This window comes from Podarcis filfolensis, assembly GCF_964270895.1.
Source record: "Podarcis filfolensis genome assembly, chromosome: 3".
Taxonomy (NCBI): Eukaryota; Metazoa; Chordata; class Lepidosauria; order Squamata; family Lacertidae; genus Podarcis; species Podarcis filfolensis.
The window spans coordinates 88,864,756-88,882,051 of record NC_139606.1 but is presented as its reverse complement, the minus strand read 5'-3'; the positions used below and the strand labels follow the sequence as shown (position 1 = coordinate 88,882,051).

Here is a 17,296-nt window from a genome sequence, read left to right as displayed (position 1 = left end):
CATGCTGGGCGTGGGTGTGGGAAACCTGGGATTCTAAATCCCTGCTCACCTGTGACACCTAAGTGCCCTTATGCCTCAGATATCTTATTTCACAAAGTTACAGTGAAGCTATCAGGCTCTCTGAACTCTCCAGGGTTTCAGACAGGGGTTTCTCCCAGCCCCACCTGGAGATGCCAGGGATGGAACCTGGGACTTTCTGCCCAGGTGCTCTGCCACTGAATGGCGACCCTTTCCCACCCTGCAAAGTGTAGGATACTGATGTAAGAAATGCATGATAGGCTACTTTTCACACTGCAGTTTAAAAGCCTATGTGCCTTTCCATGAGTTACCTACTGCAATGACTCGTTTACAGAACTAGCTCATAGCATGAAGTATGAGAATTCAGAAGCATTCTTCAGTTTTCAGTTGTGTCCTGGAGACAGCTTCATACACTGGGCGTTTTGACAGAACAACATCATCATTATTATTGTTGTTGTTGTTATATTTCTTACTTGCCCTTCACCCTAAGATTCCAGGGCAGGTTACAACAATATAAAAATACAATGTCATCAACATAATTTATTACGGTCAAAGACCAGCTCGAAAAGCACAACTGGGACAGCTTTCACAAGAATAAAATATACATTTAAAGCAGTGTACAACAACAGCTTAACGATTAAAATCTAAGATAAGCGCATAAACACATACAGACCTAAAAATGTGGGCTACCATACAAATTGGCCCTGACACCCTGGAGGCCGACTTCGGCTGTTTTCCTAGCGAACTAATTTATTTCGGAGGGGTGATCTGCACCTGCAAATCTGCACACAGAATCTGGCAACCATAAATACAATGTTAAAAAAAAAAGTTTTAAAAACTTACATGTATCGGCCAGGGATATAGGAAGCTGTCCTATACTGAGTGAGACCATTGGTCCATCTAGCTGAGCATGACTGAGCATGGGATTTCAGAAAGGAGATACTTCCAAACCACCAAATTTAGGGCCTTTTGCACTGAGGCCTTCCTGGTGGGAAGAATTTTACCACAACTGCATACCAAATGATAGATTTCCCCCCCCCCCACCACTTGACAGGACGGTACATTCTGTTTCTCAGGTGGTTATGAACATGCCATGGTACATTGCAACTTGGGAACAGTTTGAGACATTTGTCCAACATTTCTCAGGTTTTAACTTGACGTTACAGGATCCGTATTGCCAAAGGCATCATTTGCCTTTCCTGGAATAATTTTATTTTCCTTGCATTACAAAGAAAAGAGAAAGAAGTGGAATGGGACTGTTGCTTTCCTGTCCTGTAACATTAAGCCTTCTGCGAGAGTCCAGTTAAGCCCTCAAAGCAGCAGAGATTGCAGTCCTGCTGATTTACCACAGGAATATGTATTCTGGGAAGAAAAAGAAGCTATCTGAGCACCTCTGATCTTCTAATCCCTTGTTTTGTTTCTGTGTTTAACCAGCTCTCTTCAACCTTGGGTTCAGCCTTTCAACTTGTAAACAAAACAATAAAGAGGCAGAAGAGTGCCCGGGGGTTGTTATCCCAGAATAACTGATTATGTAAACGCAGGCCCAGGATCAGTTTCCAATGAAGCGTTTGCTCTTTCCCTTTACTCTGGGCTCTCTCTTGAGAGAGATGTGTCACTGGCCCCAATTAGAGAGCTCTGGCGTCTGTTGTAGCTTCATAAGTACCAGGGGAATGGCCTGTCGGTGTTTTAAGCTATGGGAACCAGAAACCATCTGCTCACGTAATAGGAGGGGGTTAGGGAGTTACTTTGCTCTTATGAGGCTGGCCTTTTGCTGGAATTTAGCTGAGGGGCACGTTTTCACAGCACGGATGCTCTGTTCGTACAAATCCCGCTAATCCATAATAGGATTTGTGCATGTGTAATAGGAAAAAAAAGTTTATTTTAGTCCAATGATGGCTATCAGATTAAAGGCCTTTCCGTGGGGTAACAGCTGGGAGAGGAGCTTTGAACAAATAGTGTTCAAATATTCCACTTAACTCAGGGCCACAAAGCTGGTTTAATGACTCAGACCCTAAGCAAAGCCTTGGGTCATCTTTCCAGATACAGGGTAAATTTGTATTGGATCAGGACCTCATCAGGATATTATTCTTACTCTTCTTTTAAGGGTGTAAGACAGCAACCCACTGAACTCCCTGGTACTTACGTGTGAGTAGGCATGTGTAGGATTGTAAGGTGTATGAAACACTCCACATTATTTTTCCATTAATGGTGCCTTGGCTCATAACATACACAGAAATAGAGGACAAACTTTAAAAGAGGATAAGATCAAGGACACACACAAAATCCAGGTACAGATTTCGTATATTCAAGTACTTAAATCTAACTCTCTGTTGTTAAACGCCACCCCAAACTCTGAAAGGTGCAAGATTCCACGGTTTCCAGGCATGTTTAACACAGGGTCTGTGTTTCCTTTTGGAAAATGAGGCACAGGTATCTTTATGATATATGGTTTATTTGCACAAATCTACATCCTGAGCCTACAATGGAGGGGTTCACAGCATCAGTACCCCAAGAGGTTCTGGCTGCTCCAATAGCCACAGCAGCCTTGGATTTAAGCTGACCCCAACCATTGCTCTCAAATGTGCTCTCTGCCCCTCTCCCCAGCCTGCTGCGCTTTACAGACGGCCATTATTTTCTCTTATCACTGCAATCCTAAACTCTACTCTGCTTTATCTTTGCTAGCGATCTCAGAACTCAAGGAGGGGCTCCACCTATTTGCCAGTTTGCACAGTCTTTATTTTCTGTTAATGGCCCACCTCTTATGTAATACAGACTCATGGAACTGTCTGGTAGCCCATTTTAACACTCTAAGCAATGATTAAATTCTAACACCTATCAGACCCAGGAATTTAGGGGAAACTGGCACCCGCAAACCCTGGCCACCCACAACTCATAACAATATGTATATTGGTGCTCTTTCATTAAATGCATTTGTACCACATCATGTTATCTTTTATTGTTTGAACATGAAATATTGATGCAGATAGCGCAATCTATTTTTTACCTTGTCCAGCAATTACTTAATTTATGGGAAGTAGTCAGATATATGTTACATTATATACTCGTGCCATCAGTGTGAGAAGCACTCCAGACAGGTCCTTTACCCAGAGGTGCTTCCTGGGGATTATGGGAGATGTAGTCCAAAACATCTGGAGGGTGCCAGGTTGGTAAAGTCTGTGATAAAACATATACCTATGAAGAAACACACGTGAATGTGAATTTCATGTGAATATTCAGCATTCTGAAAATCGCAGCTTTCATAGTTATGAAACCATGTGCACATTTGCTTAATTTTTATAATTATTACTGTTATTATTTTTTAAATTTATATACTTTCCTTCACAACATAAAAATACAAATAAATAAACACAAAATACACAATAAAACAAAAATTAAAACAAACCAATAGTCCTCCTTGCTTTAATTTTTTTATTTGCATACTTTACACAGATGACAGAAGTGTACTTTTCTTGATGCAGAATTTGGGTTACCTTTGACGACTTGTGCTAATAATTCTTAGCTCCCAAATGGTGATAGATTTTTATGTAATGGAGCTTCATTTTGGTATGAGGCAATTAGAATTCAAAACTGGATTGTACAGAATAATAAACACCTAAATAGCTGCTGATGGTGTTCTATCATGAGTTTACATGTTGTATTCATTCTTTCGCTTTTAAAAGGTCATACGTCATTAGCCTTTGGTCTTAAACGTCTTCTTTTTTTGCAGAATGGAAGAGAGCCATAGGAAAGAGGTGGACTCTTGGAACAGTCCATGTTCTTCTGAGGGCAGAAAAGCAGGCAAGTCATCTTCCCACCCTGAACTCTACGTTGTGGGTCAAGGACTCCAGAAGGACTGAGTGGAAGTGATAATGCTGGCATCTGGAAAGCTGTGGCCCAGGACCAAGAATCTTTTCATGTGTAGGACCAAGCTGCAATGTTTCGCTTTCTTCACCATGTCAAAGAAGAATGAATACTGGTTCCTGGTTTAGCATCACAGACCTTTGGAACTTGAGTTCTGAAGGTCATCCTGACCAGCTTTCCCCTCCAAGAGGAGAGATCATCCGCCAACCTGCATGGTCACAGTCTGGACCACTGTGAGCTACAGAGTGTGTGAGAACTGCAAGGAAGTACTTACAGAGCAGATCTGTAAGGCCACCTTCCTGGGCGCCGCATGCCAGCGTTGGGTGGGGCCAGAGGCAAAAACAAGCACAGTCAGAGCAATGAATGTGATTTTTACCTCTGTACAGCAGGCTACCCCATAACACTCTCCTGAAAGTAAGCCTCATTGAGTTCAATAGGCCTTACTTCCAAGTACACAGGTATAAAAAGGTAAAGGTAAAGGCCCCCCTGGACGGTTAAGTCCTGTCAAAGCCGACCATGGGGTTACAGTGCTCATCTTGCTTTGAGGCTGAGGGAGCTGGCATTTGTCCACAGACAGCTTTCCGGGTCATGTGGCCAGCAGGACTAAGCCGCTTCTGGTGCAGCGGGACACTGGGATGAGTGCCAGAGTGCACAAAAATGCCATTTACCTTTCCACCCTCCACAGTGGTACCTATTTATCTACTTGCACTGGCGTGTTTTCGAACTCCTAGGTTGGGAAGAGCTGGGACAGAGGAACAGGAGCTCACCCTGTCGCAGGGATTCAAACTGCTGACCTTCCCATCGGCAAGCCCAAGAGGCTCAGTGGTTTAGACCACAGCACCACCCGCATCCCACAGGTATAGGAACACACTAAAAGGCATGTTTGCACCATAAGAATTTCCACTCTTTCACGCTTGGAAGGAAATGGAAGCATGAAGAACTATTCTTCCCGGAGCAGTAAAAAAAAAAAGGGAGCCCACTTTATTCCTGCCCCAGTATGGACTGTCTCTCAATATCAGGAATAACTTCTGTCTACAGTGCAAATGAACATAACAGAGCAGAAGGTATGGCATAGGCAGCTGCAATGAGCAGATATTGCACCTGCTAGCAACTCTGGTGTTTGGACAGTGCAGGTAGACTATAAAACTAGGTGGCATCTCAGGGAATTCTAATGGATTCTGAATTTCAGTTTTGCATAGGCTCACTCAAAAAGCGAACGAAAGGCAGCCAGCCAATGCACAATAATATCAATGAAATTGAATAATGATTTAGATAAGGCTCTCTTTCCAAGGTCTGGGGGTTTTTTCCCCCTCCCAGATGATGTAGCCTTAGCCACTGTGTAATCTCATTGCTTCTGTATCAAAGAAAAGCTTCATCTTGATTCCTGATGAGAGCAAATGTGTCATGCCCAATCAGGTCTTTTTAGAAGCACTCAAAAAGCATCTGCATATTTCATGGAACGGGATCACGGGCCCAATCAACCAAGTATTTCTCTCATTGTGATAATGTTCATTTGGTTCATAAGGTGGCACCAGAGAAAGGAGTCCTTTATTCGCTCCTGCATTAATATGGATTAAAATGGCTCTCCCCAGCCGGCTGCTGTACAGATGTTTTTGGCTACAACTCCCATTCCCCGTCCCCAATCACAGGTGTTCTGACTGGGGCTGATGGGAGATGTAGTCCAAAAAGTCTGGTGGACAGCAGGTAGGAGAAGGCTGGCTTAAATATAAGGCTACACTTGAGATTGAAGGCAGACCATCAATATATTTATGAAGTATTTTTTAAAGAATAATTACATAAGCACATAAATTCCACATTTCTGCTACCAACCAGCTTTATATGACTCTATGTTGGTTAATGGCTTTTTAAAAGTTTCTGTATTTTTTTTAAAGTTATGTTACACTGCTATGTATATTTGTGTAAATACCATTTCCATTTTTCACCAAGTCTGTATATTTGTGAATATGAATTACAGTGATGTATATTCAAAACTTACATTTCTTCGCTTTATAAACCATGGTGAGAAACCTTGCCATGGAATAAATTATCTCTCTCTCTTTTTTTTAGTTGCAGAGTTTTATATTGCATTTGTACTTTTGTGGTTTTATACCAAGAAATTGTAACCTTGAAGTTAAAATCATAGGGTTATATTCAAAGTAGTGTTAAGAAGATTGTTCCATTGGGCAAGCAGAATTGCTTGCACTGATGGAACAATCTCCTCTCCCACCCCATTGTGCACTGCTCTGGGGGTTCTCAGATTTGGGGAGGGTGCATAGTGGGGAGAAGAGGGGGGGACGTCCCTTTGCACTAGCTGGAATTGTTGATCTAACTTCTGCTAGTGCAACTGTTTAGTTGTATATAGTCTCCAGTTGCAAACTCCTGGAGATAGCTGAACATGGGTCTTCTTCATTGGACTGATTTTGGAAAGATTTGCCTCCTTGGGTTTCATAATAGACCTTCGTATATCTGCAAATCTTGTGGTTCACCAAGCATGCCAATACCTTCCTCGTGTTTCTCAGTGGCCCTATGTTGGTCAGATTTCTGTCAATTCCTATATGTGCTACTAAACGGAGCAACAATATACTGAAAAGCAATTTCCCATGTTTCTGTCACATCCCTATCATCACGTTGTTGTGCTTTCAAGAAACAGAAAACAGGGCAACATTTTTTAAGCCAGAGAGGTGAGCCTGTGTAGATAGGTGCAGGCTGAAAGCATAAGGAGCGGCAAAGGAGGACAGGTGAAATTTATTGATGGAGAAGAGAACTTCATATGACTGAGGGCAGGAGTAGCATGTAAGGGGTGATCAAAAAGCAGTAGTACTCTCTTGGAGGAAGCTGCCCGTGTTCATCAGGATAAGGTAGGGCATAGCAAGAGTAGGGGAGCTCCGAGTTGGTGGCATTGGGGTCCCATGGTTGTGTGTACACTTGCAGGATGCCGATGCAGGCAAGGCAGAACTGCCCTGACCTCACTACTGCCTTCTCCTTCCCCACCCCATCCCCATCCTGGCAAATGTAGTGCCACCATGACTGGGGGGCTACTGCTGGCTGAGAGCGTTGCAACCAGGTAAGCAATTGCCACAGGCAACTGAGGCAAAGGTACACTGGGATTTAAAGCAAGGATCTTGTACTGGTTCTGGGAGTAGGCAGGAAGCCAGCACAGGGATTAAATGACAATCATGCGGTCTGAGCCATGTGAATGCCGGATGATTCCAGCAGCAGAGTGCTGGACAGAGGTGAGGAGGCAAAGTAGGATCAACAGGCCAGGGAAAAGACGGACACATTAGTCAAGGTGCTGGGAGACAAAGTCGTGAATCAGAATATATAAGCCCACCCTCTGCAGACCAGCTCTGCATCATTATGAGAGCCATAGGTGCCATCTCACACCAAAGACTGGGTGCCCACAACAAAGGGCTTCAACTTTGTTCATTGACTTTGAGGGGGCCCAGCCCCCCAAAATATATTATTATGGGTGCCGAAGCACCCACTGCCCCCTGGCAGATCTGTTTGCAGGTTTATATATACTGGTGTGCTACCCCATCCTGCTAGATATCAATCAGCTGGGGATGTGACCATGTGTTGAAGTTAAATCCCCAAGAATTAGCAGCATTCAATCCCATTTTATACCTGTGTTGTTATTTTTATGTCTTTTATTTTTAAACTGCCTTTTCAAAACTATTTTCTCGATTGAACACGCACTGCCCTGGATTCACTATTGCTACTGTCATGGCCTCAGCCCAAGGGTTAAACCTGGATTATCATGAGCAGATCCACTTTGCAAGGCTAACCGGCTTAGTTTCTACACGCACAGATAGTGGCCTGGCGGGAAGCTTAACGCACAGCGAAGTTTCCTGTGTGCTTCTCACCACATTTCACTTACCTTGCAGGAAAGTTCCAGCGGTGTCAGCTTCCCAGCCAGGAGCTGCCGTTGGCGCAGCCACAAGGCAAGGACTTCATGTAGCCTTTCATCTGCAGCCCATTACCTGAACAACAGCTGTGCTGGCATGTGCACGGCTTAAACCGTAAACTCTGGACAGTGTGAAATTTCAAAGCTGAGAATCTAAATCAGGTGTAAAGCCATATTTACACCTGGAAGTCTGTGGAATGGAGGGGGTGCAGAAGATTATGCCCCAATAGTGTCTCTCATTGCTCCTCTCATAGCTTCAGCAAACTTGGGTCCAAGCTTTTTTAAATGCACACTTTCCACTAATGCATGCATATCTTGGTGTGGAGACGTTTGTCACAAAATTCAGAAAATTGTGAAGGATAGCTGTGTTTCAGTTCACTCATGTGAATTAGGGAGGCTCACATTTAAAACGCACACTGAACTGAATTTCTTCCCCCATCCACAGTGTGGACACCCTAAACCGAGAGTTGGCTGTGTGTTTGGCAACAGCTGGAGAAGGATTGTTTGGATCTATAAATATCTATCACCTTCTCAAGTGGCTGCTTAGCTCAGAGGTAAATGATCATGGGTAGAGCTGAGCTAGTAATTCCTTTCCTGGCCATACCTTTCTGTTGAGGCTGAATTGACATCTTTGGAGCTAGAAAGGAAAACAATAATAATAAAATACTGCTAACTGTTGATCCTTTGAGGTTTTATTTTACATTTCTGAGCTAAGGATAGGATCGAAATGTACTGCATTTGTTTCCCCTCTGATGTGAATGGGGAAGGCATCCGATTCAGAGAACTCTGCTAGTAGATATTTACATTTGCAGGAGTTTTAAGCCTGCTGCTGAGTTTTATTATCATCTTCAAAGGGTGGCAAGGCAGACGTGGTGTGAACAGCAAGAGCTCAGAGATTAATTCTGCAGGAATGGCTGCTTTCTCTGGCTGCAGGGAGAACAAGGTTAGACATTTGTAATGCCTCTCATCTTATGCATTGGCAACACTTACCCATTAATATTGACTGAGAGGCGGGTGGAATGGGCATGTTTGAATCTTTTTCTCAGCTGGTATAAAGGAATAGAAAGAGGGAAAGGCACGACATAAACTTTTGCTAGTTTAGCGAATCCCTTGTTTTCTCTGGCATGAGGTCAGCTTTATCTTGAAACAGTAAGCATCTGGAATGTGATGCCATGCTGCCAGTGTCCAAATATGCCTTGACAGTCTCATGTTGTCAACCAAAGAATTACAAAACTTATCAAAACACCAACATGGCAAAAATTGATCACATGAGCAGAATCTCACGAACCCCGGCAGTCACATCCCGCAAACAGGAGGGAGACATTTGTGGTTTCCTGAACACTTTGAGCCAGTTCCCATTCTTGAATTCTGAAAGGACAAAGACAGGCATGTAAAACCCTAACTGTACGCTTGGGGAGATGACAGCCGTATTTATAATAGTCACTGAACTTTTCCCAGCAACTGTGATCAGAGAAACAGCTCCCCAGGTGAGCAGTCCACAGAGCAGCCTTTCCTCGCATGAGCACATGGACAAAGCTGATGGTGCGAACAGGTGTTTCTCAGACGTTAAATCTATGTAGAGTTAATTTCCAAGAGGATTTAAGAAGAGCCTGCTGGATCAGGTCAATGGCCTATCTAGTTTAGCATCCTGTTCTCACAGTGGCCAACCACAAACATCTATGGGAAGCCCACAAGCCTGAGCACAACAGTACTCTCTCCACCTGTGATTCCCAGCAAATGGTATTCAGAGGCAAACTACCTCCAAAGAGAAAGTAGAACACAGTCATTACTGATATAGTCGCTGTAAAGTCGGTTACAGTTAATGCCACTAGTTGGTGCCAGCAAAAACAGCGCTGTACAAGCAAAATATTCTTGGTTACTCAGCAACCTCAGAGTCTGTGTCTGCTGCTTCCTGCACAGCACTCACAACAGAACAACAACAACCATGTGTGTTAAATAGTGGGTAGACATAGCAGACAACGCAGCGATTTCTCCAAAGCAGCTCTTTATTTGTAAGCTGGAACAGAACTGAACAGCAAACGGCTCAGCCGGCCTGCTTTTATAGGCAGCCAGCTGTCAACATTGTAGCAACAACAACCTAGGGTTTCCCGCCTAAAGTAACTGACGTGGACCTGAGTGAAAACTACATACACAATACTCCTGGTGGCCAGGGTGAGAACTTCAATACATAACAATGTGCCTCCCATCTATGTGTTACTGAGCATTTGAAAAGGGCTCTCAAGGTTCAAAACAAACCACATCAACAGACAGTGTAGGTGAAGGACTGTAGAAAGCACTATGCAATTTCAATTGAATTTCTCAGGGTCCAAATGCACATTTGGGGTGTGTGTGTGTGTGTGTGTGTGTGTGTGTGTGTGTGTGTGATATAAAATAAACTCCATCCCTCCTCTCTGGCATCAATCTCACTTGTGATCTTCACATGGTCCACTTGGCCAGCCTCTCAGTGTAATTCATCCTAGGCACCTGCCTTCTATAGCATGGGTCTCCAACCTTTTGCCCAGTGGGCACATCTGGAATTTTGAGAAGTGCTGTGAGCACCAGCGACATCTAAAAGAGCAGAAAGATTGGTTGAATTAAGGGGGGGACACTTTGTTAAGCTGGCTAAATTTACTTCTTATTTAAGGGGGAAAGCATCAGGAGACAGAAGGAATGGATTCTGGGGATGTTGATCCCTCTTTATACAATATTGCCATGAGAATCATTGTCTTTCCCAAGCCCAAACAGGATTTGATTTTGTTTTCTTTCAGCTGAACTGTCCCCCCCCCTTTATGTATGCAATTCTAATTTAATAGTCACAATAAAAGTGAGAAGAAAAAAGCAGGCAGATGTTGGACAACAGAACAAGTGAATCAGTAATGGTGTTTGTAATTTATTTGTAGATCTATGATGGTGCTGGATATGGCTGCTTGTGTATCATTGTTTAAAAAACAATGTATTGCAAAGGAAGAGATGCTATTTAAAAATAAATTTTGAAATCTTTTGAAAGACAGAAAGCAATAGGATGGTGCAAACATTCGCTCATATCAGCCACCCCCACGATTAGGGGGAAAAGGCCTCTGCATCAGCCACTGCCATGCTCATTCAGAGAGCAGCTCTTTGCACCTCTCTTCTGTTCAGAGCACTAGGGTGGGAGAGTGTCCAGTCCTGGTATCCCATACCGAGCCAGTGAAAACAGAAACTGAGCAGAAAGAGCAAAAGGTCTCCCTTACATTGTGGGTTTTTGAGGAGGCATTTCCTGAGACCTTTCATGGGTACCACAAGAGCTATTGGTGGGCACGCGGGCACCAGTAGGCACCAGACTGGCAACCATTGCTCTACATTTATCAACAGCTTTATGATCTGCATTAAAAAAAAAAAATCATATCCCACCGTCCATGCACAGAATTCAAGGCAAAGAATTCAAGACAGCACACAAAGTCCTTTGTACTGGCAATTTAAAACTACGCAGGAGGTTCTGTTCTGTTCTATTTTTAGGGAACTCATTGTAAAGGAATGTTTAATTCCCTTTCGCTTGTATTCAAAAATAACAAGTGATGTAGTGGCACAAGAAGAAAAGCTCGGAGAATTTAGGACAGGCTGCAAACTCAAGGGCCTCTTAGCTTCTCCGACAGTGGATTTTTCTATGTTCTGTGTATATATACCAAGTGCTGCTCCCTCTGGCCTCGCAAAGGTCAAACTAGTGAGATGGAGTGGAAAGTGGAACACTCTGTTTGTCAACAGCCTTGACTCCAGTAGAGGCAGATGCAACTTGAGATGGTTCAGAACTCTTGCCAGCCAACAACTGCCCTGACTGTCACTGACTGATCTTTTTCTGGTAATGCTTGATAACTGGGGTCGTAGTTCATACTGGGTTTGCCGCAGAGGAAGCAGTAGATTATGACTCTATATTAAACTGACTACCCAGGTCAAAGGAGCACAATGAGAGAGAGAGAGAGAACATTTTATGAGTGCAAGTTAGAGGGAAGACTTTACATTTTCAAAAGTCCTTTTTAAAATACATGGATTTATTATACTTTTAAAAAGTTGAAAATCCAACCTGCACAAAGCATTGCTTTTTTCATGGATACTGAAGCAGGCATAACAGAACTTCAGACAAACAAAATTAAAACACCATATATATCACACGTTGAGCTGTGATGAGCCACTGGGAAACAAGAGGGATGTAGACATGATCTGGAACAGGGGTGCCAACTTGAATAAAATATTGTGGGGGGCCCAGGTAAGCCCTGTCCTGCATAATCGACCACATAATGCAGTGCACACACACACCATTTGAATGGGAGTGCCCATCAACTTGGGGGGGAGTCCCCTCAAATATTTTATTGTGGGGGCCGAAGCCCACATGGTCCCTTGGGAGTTGGCTCCTATGCTCTGGAGAACCCCAAAGTTTGCACAAGTAGAAAAAAATACTTTGAAAAAAGGACCCAATTGGCCCAAAGACTGCTCAGCGACCACAGAACTCTGAGTGTTTGTTGGGGAATGCGGGGATGGAATGGAGTATTCTGAAGAAGCTCTGGTGGCTGGCTGGCATCCTGAACAGGAGCACTTCACACTGCACCATTTTATTACAGGCCCCACTTGTATTTATATATTATTTAATGGCTACTTACAAACCATCATAAGAATCAGAAGTCAGTAGTGTACCCACCAGTACATCCTATGGCACCTGAAAAAAACCTTAATACGTATCGCTTCAGAAATTGACGGTGCACTAAAGACCTGCTCTTCCTGCTCATTTCCTGTCTGCCCTGGTTCAGCTTCTCCAACATTGAACAACATGCCCACATTTAACTGGATGCCAAGGTTACGCACCTGCCATCCCATCTATTCTGAACAGAGGGGAGATGGAAATAAACTTCTCTCTGAGAGTGCTGCAGTGGCTGATGAAGGGAGACAAGGGAAAATAATTGAGGGTTTTAGCAGGAAAGGACATCTAGAGCCAGGTCTACTTGCCGATAGACAACAGCTTTGCCCACTGAGGAACCATGGATGAAGAAACCTGGAATACAAGTTTCTTAGAGGCTAGGTCTACCTAGGCCTTGCCACTGCTCTGTCACCAGGTGACCCAGAAATAGTAGACTTGATATGCCTTGTGTGTTTATTTATTTGGAATATTTATATTGCAGCTCTCTGGGGAAAAAAGCTGTGGACTCCCATGCTTCTTCCTACCTGTACATATATGCAGGGCTTTTTTTCAGCTGGAACTCGCTGGAACTCTGTTCCAGCAACTCTCAGGTGCCGTTGCCATTATAAGAGAACAGGGGAGGCGTTCATGGTGAGTTCCGGCACCTCTTTTTCTAGAAAAGTAGAACTGCATATGTATGTTGAATTTAAGAGGAAGGGTATTGGATCGTGCCTTGCCAGATATTCTCAAAGGATGGAATGCAGTTAGGAACACGGTGTATGGAAATCCCTGAGGATATGATGTAACAACAGCTATGCCTATCCATTAAAGTATATGGAGCACAATAAAGTCTTTAATTTATTATTCCCAGAACAGGTATATTAGATCAGGCTCAGGCACTTGAAATGTTCTTTATTTCTAACCCGATTACCTCAGGGCTCTAGAAAGGTGATGCTGCCAATATAGGGAGCTTTTCAAGTATGTGGCAAAGTACCAAACATTCAAACGACCTGCCGTTTTATTTGTAGGCCTTTTCCAAGCTGTGACCCAAACAAATTGACATCTATGCCTGGATTAAGGTATCCAAATTCAGAGTCAGCTGGTCAGGAATTAGCAAATACTGCTCTTGCCACCAGCATCCCTATTTAATTAAAGAGAAAAATAGAAGTGCTTTCTCTGTGAAATACTCCTCTGTGTTTATCATGAAGCTCCAAGGTTCACTTTATACGACAACCTAAAATGAGAACTCTCAGCTGAGTTTTTATCCCAGTTTCCTGCTCTCTTTTCTTTTTCCTTGAGTTCTGGTACTATGACTATAATGAGCTATAATGAGAGTGTTCTCATTTATTAGGGCTGTGTACCAGATTTAACTGAGGCTCCTTGCTGCTTTGGGAGGTGTAGATATGCAAGATGAACCAAATTTATCCCCCTTCTGTCAGTTGCATGCCGGCTTTTTAATACCCCAATCAGTAATTTCAACAATCTTTCCAAATGCTGGTGGACTCCATTTCCCATCAGTCACAGCCAGCATGGACAATGATCAGGGATGAAGGGAGCTGTAGTCAAACATTATATGGAGGGTCACAGGTTTCTCATCCCTGCTTTGTAGAATAATTAAGGAAAGGCACATCCCTTAATTCCTCCACTTCTGCTTCTGTAATCTTCATAGAACTGTAGCTCAATGGTTGCTATTAATATGATTCTGAATTGATTTTAGAATGTATTTTAATTAATTGACTGTGTGATTTTATGTACACTGCTATTTTTACTTGTTGTTGGCCGCTCTGAGCCCAGCTTTGGCCGGGGAGGGCGGGAATAAATAAATATTATTATTATTATTATTATTATTCCAGAAAATGTTTAAAGTGCACACATACACAAAAGAATCATGGGAGCTGTAGATTGTTAAGGTTGATGAGAATGGTAGCTCTGTGAGAGGTAAATTATAGTTACTGGGATTGCTGCAGGGGATGTGTTTTAAAAGTAAGGTATGTATATAGCCCGTGGCACATTCCAAAATGAGGCAACCATCTCAGGCAGCAGATCCCAATGTAGACCATAGAATCATAAAATTGTAGAGTTGGAAGGGACCCCAAGAGTCATCTAGTCCAACCCCCTGCAATGCAGGAATCTCAACTAAAGCATCCATGGCAGATGGCCATCCAACCTCTGCTTAAAGACTTCCAAGAAATGAGAGTCCACCACTTCCCAAAGGAGTCTGTTCCACAGCTCTTACTGCTCCAGAGCATTTCGGAAAATCACCGCAATCACTATACTCCACAATGGTCTTGTTTACAATCGTCTATTGGAATGAGTCCCTGGAAGTTCCAGAGTCCTTGCAGAATGCTGCTGTTTCAAGGTGGAGGGAACCTCAGAGAATTCCATGTTTTCCAAACCTCTTTGCCACATTACCAAAGAAAGTTACGCAATGATGACTTCACTGTTAAGGGAGCAGTGGTGAGTTCAGAGGACTACAAAGAAAACAGCAACATACTGCATCATCTCAGATGAAAACAAAAACTATTGAGACTCATGCTTGTCTTTGAGTGACTTGATTCGTGTGTGGCCTTTAGAGGTACTCTCATTTTGACTCAAGAAAATCACTATTTTATAGTTCAAATCAGGGAAAATAAATACAGTAAATGGACAAAAGTACAAAGATTCATAAAATGTTTAGGGGTATGTGTACCCCTGCAGCCCCCCAGAAAAAAGCACTGTGTGTGTAATATAATATTCCAGGTTCTCTCCTCTCACAGACTATTTTTAGGTCCAAATACTTCTTTAAAATATATTTCTTTGTATTTTCAGATGGCCATACATACCCTGTTTCCCCGAAAGGAAGACATCCCTCGAAAATAAGACCTACTTCCAGTTTTGCCTCTCGCTGTAATATAAGGCATCCCCCCAAAATAAGACCTCCCCAATAATAAAGCCTCCCTCGAACATAAGGCCTCCCCGAAATATAAGGCCCCCAAAGCTACCGTAAGGCGTCTTCTGACTCCTCTGGACCATAGCGGCGGGCGCCGCCGTACAGCTCACTGATTGGCCGCAGCGCAGATGGAGCTGTTCAGGCAGTGTGAAGTCTCTTTAAATGAGAGAGCCCGTGCCGCCGCCAGGACAAGTTGCCACCTGGTGCTCGCTCTGCCCTGACAGAGTCTGGCTGACTCACAATTAGACAATAAATGTGTACTGTATTCTTCTTCATGGAGAAATAAGACATCCCCTGAAAATAAGACCTAGCGCATCTTTGGGAGCAAAAAATAATATAAGACACTGTCTTATTTTCGGGAAAACAGGGTATCACAACCTGCAGAAAGGGTCACAGTAGAAACTTTGCATGCAAAAGATCTGTTTCAATCCCCAGTATCCCTAAGTAGGGCTGGGAAAGACTTTTGACTGAAACCCTAGAGACCAGCTGCCAGTCGGTGTAAACGATATTGAGCTAGATGGAGTAACTGCCTGACTTGATATAAGCTGACTTCCTGTGCTCTAGCCCTCTAATTTATTTCCCTTCCTCCTCTCTACTTAGGAATGATTTCTTTGGACAGTTTTTGTCCAAGGCTGACAGAACTGCTTTGAAGTGACGGCTAAATACCTCAGCTTGGCATGGTGAAGTGAGCTGAGTGGGGAGGTAAAGTCTCTGTCGTATAACTGGTCACAACACAAATAATCAAACAAATAAAGAAGTTAGCAGTAGCTTTGCCAGAACTTCAACACCCACCTCAAAACAGTCGTGCGAGGCCTAGTGGCAATAGCTACTTCTGAAGTGTTACCATCACCATGAGGTGGCTTCTGCTCCTCAGTTTCATGTGACTAGAGTGCTCCTGGAATGCTGTTCCTTTGGTCTTACACTGCAAAGCTACCACTTCCAAATGCAAACTTTTCAAGTGAGCTACCTAGTTCACAGAACTTATTTTCAGGACTTAGAATCATTGAATTGTAGAGTTGGGAGAGATCCCAAAGGTTATCCAGTCCAACCCCCTGCAATGCAGGAATCTCATCCCCCATCCAGTTTGAAACCATACCAGACCCTGCTTAGCTTTCCAAATGTGCTAGCAGTTTTATTGACTTGGTGTTTGTTTTTTCATTATGCCATGTGAATGTAGTATTACAAAAAAAAATACAACATCCCCTCACATCACACATGACTTGCATGCTGGAGCATCACGAGATGAACAGGAATGGAGCTGCTGGTTCCATCACCAGTCAACCACACTAGGATTGTGACAATCCTTCTAATCTGTACCTGAAGGATAAAAATAAGAATAGTCTGTGGCAATTAGACCTTATCAGAAGTAGGTATGAGAATCTGGTCCCAATAGTACAATGAGTCAACTGCCATCTGACACCACATATTCTACCCAACTGGCATCAGATTATAAAGGTTTCCCCGAGTTCCTTGCCAAAGGCCAAGTTCTCACCAAGGTGATAAACTGGTACCATTTCAAACTTCAGGCTGGAGAGCGCGCATGTCACGGTCCGGGTTACGGGCAGTCGGAGTCCCGGCTTGGTACGTTGGGACCGGGGTAGAGGTCGGGAAGCAGGAATCAGCAGTCCAGGGGTCAGGAAGCCAAGGGTCCAAGAGTCAGGATACCAGGCGTCAGGAAGCCGAAGCACAGCTAGGTGGGTAGCATGTTGCCGTGGCGAAGAGCCAAGGGGAAATGCTGGTCTTATATACCCCTCCCGGCCCTTGCCACAGGTGCTACAAGTCTTCTGTCAAGCCTCACCTGTGCGGCTGCACCTTGCCCTTCCAGGCCAAACTCAGGAAGGCCCCAATCCTGCGAGGCTCTACCAGTCACAGGGCCCGGCTCCTGCATGCACTCCTGAAAGCACATGACTGAAATGTTCTCCATAACAAAAGCAAAAAC

General features: G+C 43.6%; 1 protein-coding gene and 1 long non-coding RNA gene across 6 annotated transcripts in view; one reads left to right on the top strand and one right to left on the bottom strand.

The window, feature by feature from the left end:
• PCARE (photoreceptor cilium actin regulator) overlaps window positions 1–6,107 on the top strand; it is a 21,722-nt gene extending 15,615 nt beyond the window's left edge. Inside the window, exon 5 of the mRNA XM_083604457.1 lies at window positions 3,746–6,107. Coding sequence (XP_083460583.1) covers window positions 3,746–3,875 — 130 coding nt within the window. The 3' untranslated portion in view covers window positions 3,876–6,107. The remainder of the gene's footprint in view (window positions 1–3,745) is intronic.
• LOC310758412 lies at window positions 1,009–17,296 on the bottom strand. Of its 5 annotated transcripts, none has more exons than XR_014545753.1 (5): window positions 15,251–15,402; window positions 10,211–10,351; window positions 9,072–9,151; window positions 8,774–8,829; window positions 1,009–3,210 (listed from the first exon to the last, which is right to left on the bottom strand). It is a non-coding gene; the product is annotated as an uncharacterized lncRNA (long non-coding RNA). The 5 variants fall into 5 exon arrangements; XR_014545754.1 differs by lacking the exon at window positions 8,774–8,829 and adding an exon at window positions 8,388–8,420; XR_014545755.1 differs by lacking the exon at window positions 1,009–3,210 and adding an exon at window positions 8,173–8,420.